General features: G+C 38.9%; 1 protein-coding gene across 2 annotated transcripts; it reads right to left on the reverse strand.

The window, feature by feature from the left end:
* Positions 1-3,254: 3,254 nt before the first annotated feature.
* Positions 3,255-7,423, reverse strand: LOC137194244 (aquaporin-4-like). 2 transcript variants are annotated; one of them, XM_067605960.1, is made up of 5 exons: positions 7,316-7,423; positions 6,279-6,696; positions 6,028-6,192; positions 5,346-5,426; positions 3,255-4,454 (listed from the first exon to the last, which is right to left on the reverse strand). In XM_067605960.1, exons 1-5 carry the CDS (start codon positions 7,402-7,404, stop codon positions 4,203-4,205), a joined length of 1,005 nt encoding a protein of 334 aa, XP_067462061.1. In that variant the 5' UTR covers positions 7,405-7,423; the 3' UTR covers positions 3,255-4,202. The 2 variants fall into 2 exon arrangements, with proteins under 2 accessions (XP_067462061.1, XP_067462062.1); XM_067605961.1 differs by having other exon boundaries at positions 7,166-7,400.
* Positions 7,424-10,721: the final 3,298 nt, after the last annotated feature.

Here is a 10,721-nt window from a genome sequence, read left to right on the forward strand (position 1 = left end):
CACATTACACCGACAGGCCTTCGAGATTTAGTCGTGATGGCGAGGCAAGAGTTAAGTCAAACAAATGTGTTTCATCAAACTGCAGTTTGGGCTGCTCTGCATAAAGGAATTGAAGGGGGAAGGAGGAGGAGTGAGGGAATGTGTGCGGGTGGGAAGTTAGAAGCAGACCCCGAGGAAACCAATCAGAACTTCTCCACCCTCCCTTCCTGTGTCAAAGCCACCGGGGTCTCAGGTGTGCGTTACATGAGCTAATACCTCACAAACTTGATTGTTTGTGTTAGAGTAATCAGACTTTTGTAAATTACCATTTTGGAAATGATAGTCCAATCATTGGTAAACAAAATCACAATATAGTAGAGGAACACCACATACTAGAAATCACATGATAAGACTTGATAGCTTAGTAAACCTCCAAATGATTATGAAGTTTAATTCTTCCTCGTGGGCCCAATAAAATGAAATATTCCTTGGTAGTAAAAGTTACAAAAAGCTGGATTTTCATCGGATCAGGTTCTTTACAAACAAATATTTTGCACAAGAGCAATGAAAGTGACTTTCTTTGACTAATGTTAATGAGAAATGGCAACTGCTCTGCTGGAAAGAGACGTAAAAGCAAACTCATATTTATATGATTTGATAATGTAATGAATGAGTTATTACGCTTCCTAGCTATCTCACATAAATTCGGTGAAATATTTATCATAAGTGACAAGGTGAGTAAGAATATCAATCATATTCTCAAGACAGCTTGAGTTATTAAGTGAGCCAATGTAACAGTATTACAAAACCCAGAATAACAAAGTTATTTATCTCTCTCTCCGCATGTGTGTATGTGTGCATACGTGGAGTTGTGTGTATGTGTGTGTGAGAGCGTGTGTTTATGTGTCTGTCAGCATCAGACAGAGAGAGAGAGTGTCGCATGCCTTCCTGTTCCTGTACCACCCTCCAACCCCAGAGCCGCAGACTCAAGGCAGTTTCCAGAATCAAACAATTTCACGCAGCTACTGGAGGAGGAAATGAACTGAGCCCAGAGCAATAATAAAATTATACAAATGTTATTACAGACTCGCCTGCTACTGTCCTACTTTAATTCAAATTTGGGCACTCCAGGCGGTGCTGGTGGCAGAGACCTTCCTGAATAAATCAACATTAGCTTACGTCTAAATTATTAAGGAAGTGGGAGACTTTCTTGTTTATAGTATGAATTATTAAACAAGTGTTTAACGCTGTTTTTCTTCATGAATCCCCAAATATTAATTGCTAATGATCTTTAAGGTGTGTGTTTTATCTTTTGCCCCTTCTGTTGTGTGCTGGGAATTGCGCATCTGAATTTTCAAGTTGCAAGAAATCTGTCTGTTCTCAGTTAGATAAGCTTCAGATGCACTTTGAGATATACTTTTGCTGGCATCTGTATGTGCAAATGAATCTGCAGTTCTAACAATATCCCCATCATATAGCCATTGTTGGTATTTGCAATGAATGTGAATGTACATAAATGAATGTGTTATGGAGGCAGCCACTGTGAAGACTATCCGTGTCTGATGAACATCTTGCTGATAAGCCATTCAAGATGTTAACAAAGAGACAGCTGAAGAAGTGTTGGTCTGTTATTTGCTGTCACTTTTTATGAGCTTTTTCCTAATTGAGGTGTCTGTAGACGACTTTTGGAAGTTTGTTAACACAGAGAGAGAACAATCTTCTAATGAAATGTCAGGATTTGATCGACACTTCACAGCATCTCCTCATTTATGTATGTAAGAATTTCAAAATGTATCACAAGAAATCTCAACAATGTCTTGCTCTGTATGCACACCACATCACTTTTTAACATTCTTCTTTTTCCAATATTAAAGTTATAACAATACCAGATTCCAATCCAACAGGGTCAGCTCCCCTCACCTGTCCTTATATTTATTCTTCAGATGAACATGGGCTGATAAATCAAAACCAAGTGAGCCCACTCCCACTCATCTGTCCCAAGAGGAAATAGTCAATGCATGAAACATCAGATTTATGTACTCATTTATTTGGGCAATAAAGATGATTAAGGGGAACTGGGAAGGTGCTGGCCTCGAGCCCCTGAAACCTTAAGGGATACAGGCAGAATGCCTGCAGGTAAAGTATAGCGATGCTGAGAGAATCACTGCTGCCCATTTTTAACTCCAGTAGGCCTTGAAGAACTCCATTTGTTAACATCAACAATCTCACAGTACTAGTTTTAAGTCTATGACTGTCTACAACTTTTTAATACAGAAACATTTTGGGAACACAGTTTGAGTAAAAGTACTTTCTCATCCTCTCATAAATTGTAAAAAGAAATGCTAACAATAAAAAGGTTGACAAAACTTTAGTGGAATTACTTCTGCAGTTATCAAACCTTGTATTCAAGAACTGGGTCCCTGTTGGCTATGCAACCCTTAATCCTCCTGTGTAGTTCTGAATTAATGGCCTGGACCAATTTCAAATGAAATGTAGCTCAGACTTATGAATAAAACTGACTTGTGTCTACCCACGTCTGCAGTGTAATCTGCACATCCAAGGCTCGTGGCTGCCCTCCCCTGGAGAAATCCAAACGGGAGCATTATTGCACAGTAGACGATAAGCACTGTGGCCAGTAGGTGATGCTGTTGTCACACATAAAAAAAGCACTTGGGAGACGGTGAAAAGGAGGCAAGTCAATTCATGTAGGAATAAAAACAATTTTGATTTAGTATCTGAATTACACTGGCATTCAAGCCTTGAAAACACAATATAGTTGCACTACGTGGACAACTTCAATTGATATAGCAGGGTCAGTGGGGCTGATCATTTCCTCTACAGGGAAAAAAAAGATGAAGAAAAAAAAAAGAAGATGAATTGCACCTGTTCCTTTAGCAAAGGAAATAAAGTGTAGACATAACAGATCACCTCTATTTTGTATCACAAAGTGGTATCATTTCCCGTGCTCTCTGCTGATGGAATGAGATTACATGAAGCTATTCTCAGAGACTTAACTCACAGGGAACACACATCATGGACATTTATCTGGCCATGGGGAGACATAATCTAGAGGTAGATGAGCCAATCCATCATTGATCTGAACCTCCTTCTAGTAAAAACTAGTGCCTCAAGAACAAAGCCGTATAGGTATGGTCACTAGTTTTCTTATGAACGTGAGGAAGCTTAAGTGGATACGTGCAGGTATCCTGTTTGCTTGTTTGAAAACATCTATCGTGAATATATTAATAAAATAAAGAAAAAACATAAATAGGAGCTTGGATTTGAAAAAAAAAAACCTTTATTATTACAACAGTATTCTTACAGGAATACACATTGTACCACCTCGAGTTTGTGATGGTGTCACTCAGTCTATGTCACATTGTTGAGCCCAAGAGAAGAGCTGAGCAATATTTGAATACAAAAGTCATCAAGGCAGATTAGCCATCTTTTTCTTTTAGCAATAAATTAAATATATAAGTATGAAGGTACCACAAGTCACAAGATGAAAACAAAAATCAAATCTACCTCTAGAAAAGGAAAAAATGTAAAAACAGCACAATGTCACAATATTGTGAATAGAAAAAATAAAATTATATAGTTGAAGACATTATAAACATCCAAAAGTATATTGACCTTTACTAAGACACAGTGTTTTCATAGTAATAAATTGGTTGTTTCCCTGACTGATGCACTGAAAATAGAGAGCAGTGTAATACACCTCTGATAATACTTGTCAGAGCTGTCTTATGTTGCTTGGGACCTGTAATGTGCTTAATGATCACAAGGAGAATCTCACTTGTTATTACATATACAGCACATGGACCAAATGTGACACTAATCCAAAAATAACAAGGCTGCATTTTCCTCCTCACTTCTCCAATTCAGCGTGATGACCCTGCATAATTGGTTGACCCTATACATAGTTCCTTAACTCAATGTATTGCGGGGCTGTCATTCTACAGCGTGCAATGTATGCTGCATGCCAACACTGCTGCAAAATCGTTCGGAGCCTTAGGAATAGTATTGATAGGCTGTGGACGTTGACCATATTAGCTTTATGACAATGAAAGTAATTCAGCCCTGCAGTAAAGCCTCGTGGACAGAAATCATATTCTGCTTTGAGGATGAAGTATTTGAAAGGGGACAGGCTCAAGATGGATACTCCACAGTTTGATTGTCATTCTGCTCTACAGATTGGTCTCCATTTCCAGTGCACGTGATAGTCATACAGAGGACAGCACTTCTCCTGTCGAGTCCCGGAAAGGATCTTTTTTCTCAGATTTCTCCAGATCGACGGTGTGGATGGAACCCGGCTTGATGGCAATGTCCTCTGCCTCTACCTCCTTGTATTTCCCTGATGCATCCTTCTGAAGGACCTGTTTCAGCTTCTTCTTTAAGTCAGGGTCAGGGCAGTACAGGTACTCATACAGACCAGCAGCAAGGATGCCCCCCAGAATGGGTCCCACCCAGTACACCTATCAGAAACAGCAAGAGAAACATCTTAATCAGTCAGCTGGATAATCAGTGCATGGGGGAGATATTTTATTTCTGTCAACGCAATGCAGCATGGACACTCCAGCCAAAACTGTCAAACTCTCCTGCTTTATTAGGCTACAGATTGGGAAAAGAAGGTGAACCTTCATCAGAGGCAGGTTCTGCGGTGTCTGAGGCATCGAGCACCAAGAAAAGACACTTCCGAATATGATACCAGCCACGGTGAAAGTAACTGACAGTGTTATACCTAAGCACATCCCCAATATACACACTCACACACGTACACACACATATGACACCATCCTGTCTGCAAATAGCTCATTGGAAAGTATTGCCTGGATACAAAAAAATCAGAAGTAATGCTATTTTACACCTTGTTAAGTGACATCTCATTATGTAGCTGGAGGAGAAAATGCAGTAAAATTGCAACTCTTCAGCAATTCTTTTGTTGGATGAAATCATAAATTCCAGTGTCATGTGTAAAAGTTTTTAATAAGCTTCTAACCCACCTGAGTGTGTTTTGTTCTCTTCACATTTACTGATTGATAAAAGTAAAAAACTGATTTGTGGTTTTGTCATGAGGTCGCACCTGTCTTTACTGTCCTGTCAAAGTGCTGAAACTATGACCTTACCAGGTTTCAACATGCCATACAAGTAGAAGAGCTTGCCCTCTTCAGGACATTTAATTAGCTACAACAAGACATAAACATTTGAAATCATTCTGACATAGTCACACAACTTAACATTTGAACCATTAAGCTGATTTATTATACTAAAACTCTAAGCTTTCTAACTTATACAGACACAATCAAACTGGCCCACTGTCAGGAGTAAGTAAATGATATTTTGGCCAACTGTACAGTATCTCTTACCCAGTGGTACTCAAAGTTAAGTGTGACCATTGCAGGCCCGAAGGAACGAGCAGGATTCATACTGGCCCCTGTATATGGAATCTGGAAAACATATAAGAGCATTGATTTTAAATGATGAGTCTGAATGATAAAAAAAAGTATATATACAGTATATATATATATATATATATAGCTGTGTTTAGCATTGAAATACATTTCTTGGTACAATGCTGCTGTATTTTGATTTTCAGTATATATCTTACACTGCAGAATATATTTTATGCAAGTCATATTTGCTAAACAGACCTAGGGAGAAATCAGTTGAGCAGTATGAGAGATAACATCTATTTCCCTGTGCATTCATTTGCTCTGCAGGGTTCAGGGAGCCCCCAGAGATTGGTTGCCATGCGATGGCAGCCTCCAATGAAGATGTGCATGTGGGTGTGAATCAGTGAGAAGCATACAATATCACACATTGAAGAATAGATGCTTAGATGCACCTGCTCTTTTCAGTGTTGTTGAAACTTTCAGTGCATGCTAAAGAGGCTTGCACTTGGAACCAGTCTTGTTCTTGAATTCTTGAATGCAGGGTGATGAATTTAATATGATTTTGAGATGGAAATAGAGTCCCTGCCCTAAATATTCTCCTTGCCTTCTTGCCCTCACTGCCATTTCATATCTATCTCTTATCTAACATACTCACCGCAAATAAGTGGCCAATGGCTACAGCAAAACCGATGGCCAGGCCAGCAGAGCCACCTAGGTCTGTTCGTTTGGGATCACAGGTGGCAAACACGGTGAAGACGAGTTCAAATGTTATAATCAGCTCCACAAGCAAAGCGTGTCCTACTGAGATTTTGGAGTTCACCTTGGAAACAGACGATTTTTAATCACTAAACTGTAGGAAAATGTATCATATACACATGTAAAAATGAACATAGTTCAAGTTCTTACCATGGTCACACCGAGTGACCCCCTTAAAGCAGCAGGTGTTACTAGGTAGAGGATTCCAGCGCCTGTAATAGCTCCCAGGCACTGAGCCATCACATAGAACATTGCCTTTGCCAGGCTTAGTTTTCTAGTTATAACCATGGCTACAGTGACAGCCGGATTAATGTGTCCACCACCGATGTGGCCAAAACATTGCACCATGGTGGCAATGGTCAGGCCAAAGCAAAGGGAGATAAGGACTAGATCAGCTGGGGGAGGCTTCTCCTCCTCTGCAGCCCAGTTGATGGTGGAGCCAACACCGAGAAAAACAAAGATGAGAGTGGCCAGGTATTCTCCGGATACAGCCCTCCAGAAGTCCTTGGTCCAGATCCCTTTAAATGCCACCATTATGTTCTGACAGTTACACCAGGACAGAAACCTCCTGGCAAAAAGAATGATGAGCAAAATGATTAGCCTACTTATGTATTCCTGGGGTGTGCATGTGGCTGGAAATATACTGAACCCTATCAGGATAGCTGCCTCTGGGCACAATATTTATAACTCCACTAGGGATTTAAGTCAGTGACTTTCCATCACAAAATGCCATACAGAGCATTCTTTAAACACTGTGTATAGGGGCAAATTATCACACTTACAGTCAATAATACAACATTTAATTGCTTTCACTTAATGATCTTTAAGAAAAATGCATCTCTACTCTTGACTATTAATGCTAAGGAAAACATGATTTACATTAATTAAAACATTTGTAAGATACTGCACATTTAGAAAAAACATTGAAAGTGCATAATTTAACATCATTGCATTTTGTTCAACAAACCTCCAGGGCAACAAAGTTGCATTGGTAACTTCAGTCATTTCTTTTCCTAGATCAAAATACTAAGACTTACCGAATGCAATAACAAGTTCTCCCCCTCTCTGTCCCCATTGTGTGTGATGTGCTTTCATTCATAAGTCCTGGTGAGTTATTCAATCAGCAGAGACATCTCCCCTTTCATCACTTCTAAAAAGTTGAAATGGCTGTGACCTGCAGTACTTACAGGAAAGCAGCAGGCTGTGTGAGCTCAGTAGTGAAGAGAGCAGGTCTGTCAGACGAACATGGTCCACACATTGTGCCCCGGGATTGCATCCAGCAGCTTTATTAAGTTACTAACCGAGCATCACCTCACAGGAATAAAACAGCCTGCTCAGGGGGAGGAGTCAGGAGGTTTGCTTACTGTGCACACAGAAGCACTGTTGCACAAAGTGCGGCCACACTGTGACTTTGTCAGCCTCAGCATCTTAGTCATATTAGAGCTTTTAAAACACGCTGCAGTAAGCACAATATTTACAAAACCACCAGATATTCAGATATTTGGAAGAACTTTTAAGGAAGAACTTTGACTCAAACTCATCCACAAGAACTCTCAAAAGTAATAGTTTTAGAGGGAGACTGCACAGATGGCAATGATATTGTGATATCCTACAGCAGGAGATGTGACAAAATACACATTAGTGCATAACTCACACACACTGGTGATGTTGCTTATAATGCAGATGGGGTATTAAGTAAAAGATGCCAATTGTTTTGTCTCCTCATTGCTGAAAAAAGTTAAGGCTTGTTATTGTTATTGTGTAACCAGTAGGATCTGAGGGTTAACCTCAACAAGCGCCTGGTTTACCAAGCTACTGGTAAGAACATCAAAAGGTATCATGGGATGTGTAACAGCTCTGAAAACCATAAACCATTAAGTTCACCTCTCTTTTGAGAATGAGGCAAACACAAATCCGCATCTATATTTTATCTGGATCAGGAGCTTAAGTGTTTGCACATTGTTAGCAAACACACATGCACGTTGCTTTTCTAAATTTGTTCCATGATAAGCTTCCAGGAAGAACCGTGCCCTTTTTAGTATGAACGGAAAGATAAACACGTTACCTTCACGGTGATCAAACTTACAGTATCCTTGTTGGATGAATACAGAGATCACTGTAAGGAAAGACTCATGTGTTTTATTTATCAAAGACATAAGTGGTTAAAGGTGCAGTGCGTAGAATTTAGTGGCATCTAGCGGAACAAACTTGGCAGAAATGGAATATAATCATAAGTATGTTTTAATTAGTGTATAATCACTTAAAAATAAGAATTGTTGTGTTTTCGTTACCTTAGAATGAGCCCTTTATATCTACATAGGGAGCAGGTCCTCTTCCATGGAGCCCGCCATGTTGCACCGCCATGTTTCTACAGTAGCCCAGAATGGACAAACCAAACACTGGTGCTAGAGAGGGCCTTTTGCATTTTTTGGCCACATGGTGGTAGAGCAACAAGCTGTAAACACGATACTGACTTATTATCATCCTATAAAACTGATATAGTGAACATGTTAACGACCACTTGCTAACATTATTTACTCATCCAGAAGACAGGGAGTAACATTAGCCTTTATTTTCAGCCGTATCGCTGTCTACCTGGTGAGTGAAAGTGAGTTTCACAGCCACTATAGGTTATCCTACACAGTGGAAGGGGAGGGGTATTCCGTTTATTGCAATCTGCAACCTCACTGCTAGATGCCACTAAATTCTAGACACTGCACCTTTAAATAAAGAAAACACTACACCATAGCTCTCTATATAAATGTGCGTGGAGGCCTTACAGCAAGTATTACTTACAGTAATTGCTTAAATCACTGAACTAAATAATAATCTAAACATACATTATCCAGCCATTACTCAAGGGGTACTCAAGGCTCTTAGCTACTTCAGATCACTATAAAAAAACAGAAATAGAAATCTGTTGCTTATTTTTTGTCAGTTCAAGTACAAGAACCTTTCCAAGTATCTTTAAATCTAATGATTTAATCTACAGGAAATTATTGCAAACATGTGAAAAGCTATAAGCCTTGTAAGCAATACTCAGTGTTTTCATTGGTCGGAAATCCTCCCTGTAAAATAATAGTACGCTTACCTCCTTCTTGTGTCTGATCTAGAAAGAAAAACAAATGTTTGAAACTCCTTCAAAAAAGGAGGTACTGTATGTCATTACTCCTTTATTGGACACACTAAAACAACAAAGACCAACTTTTTACCAATTATGGATTACCCAGAAGTTTTTCAGGCAATTCTGCAATTCTTGAACAGTCTCCCAAAGCTGCTTCATTGTTAGCTACAACAAGTGATCAGTTAATACATTATTTAAATCTTTCTTCAAGTACCAGTCAAAAGTTTAGACACTTAATCATTCAAGTGCAAGATAAATATATTTGTTACATTTTGTAGTGAGGGAAAAAATTACAAGGTGAAAAATCCACTAAGCGACTTTGTTATGCTGCTGAAAAAATACTAAATTGTGTTTTTATATAAGATGGTCTAATAATGAAATTATTCAAAAGTTTGAGGAGTTGTATTTCATGGATCAATTTATGATGACTTGAAAACACAGACTAAACAATACCTGAAATAATAGAAACAGGACGTACCAGACACTGTGGACATGCTGATTTTTTAAATTTGTTTTGGTTATTTTCCTTGTCACGATAAACTTTATGACACACAAGGTTATCATCAGCAGACTTTTTGCTAATGTTGTGGGTGTCCAAAAGTGAGATTAGAGCCACAGTGGTCTGTTGTGCTTTCTTTTTCTCTTACATTACACAATATTTTTAGGACTCTGTCGTTTTGTTAGACATGTGGTCAGAGCCCCAATCACACAGAGCTTTCCTCGAGAACTAGACAGAAAAATAGAAAGGTTACCTTCCATTCCATTACTAATCAAAATGAATGTGCAATCAGAATAAAAATGCTTCCACAATCCATTCAACAGTTAAACACATCTTGGCAATCATAATACAATAATGTACTATATGCTCTTTCTGCACATGCTGACCCATGTGACATTTAATAACTACGAAGATAATGGCAGGGGTGGCCGATCTTCTCCTGTTTAATAAATGCTGGAATAATAAAACTGGTTCACTAGTAGAAATGTATTAAACTAGAAATATTCCCGAGCAGCCATCATACTGTAGCTCAGTCTTTCTCAAAAGTGTGCTGGGGATGGAGTGGTGGATTTAGACTTGCAGAGCCTTTGTTGCTGAGCAAACAAGCCATTTTGGACAATATAATTATTTAGTGATCATCAACATTAGTGGAAGGAAAAAAAGGCTCATATAACTTTAGCCAAAATAGTTAAACTTTCATGCCTAATTCCAACCTGAACAATCCTAAAATTCAGCATAAAAATATCTTAAACTCTATCCTGATCTCACTTGTATAGTTGGTGCCAACAGGACTATGAAAATACATTGAAATTCCACAGTCAGTGACCCAGGCTGCACAAGTACAATGATCCACAAACACTGCACACATTAAAACTTATGGTAATTTTGTTTTGCCAAACTTAATGATGCATTCAATGACCATGTAAGTGACCTTGCTCTAAAAGGACATTCCCTTGGGTTTTCATACGTG

The sequence above is a fragment of the Thunnus thynnus genome, chromosome 12 (assembly GCF_963924715.1).
Source record: "Thunnus thynnus chromosome 12, fThuThy2.1, whole genome shotgun sequence".
Classification (NCBI taxonomy): Eukaryota; Metazoa; Chordata; class Actinopteri; order Scombriformes; family Scombridae; genus Thunnus; species Thunnus thynnus.

Excerpts from the sequence above, each read along its gene's own strand:
- LOC137194244 (XM_067605960.1), bottom strand. The coding sequence starts at position 7,404 with ATGCAATCCCGGGGCACAATGTGTGGACCATGTTCGTCTGACAGACCT. Across the intron at positions 6,697-7,315 it reads ACACAGCCTGCTGCTTTCCT|GAGGTTTCTGTCCTGGTGTA; the intron begins GTAAGTACTGCA and ends TCTTTTTGCCAG. Across the intron at positions 4,455-5,345 it reads TTAACTTTGAGTACCACTGG|GTGTACTGGGTGGGACCCAT; the intron begins GTAAGAGATACT and ends TGTTTCTGATAG.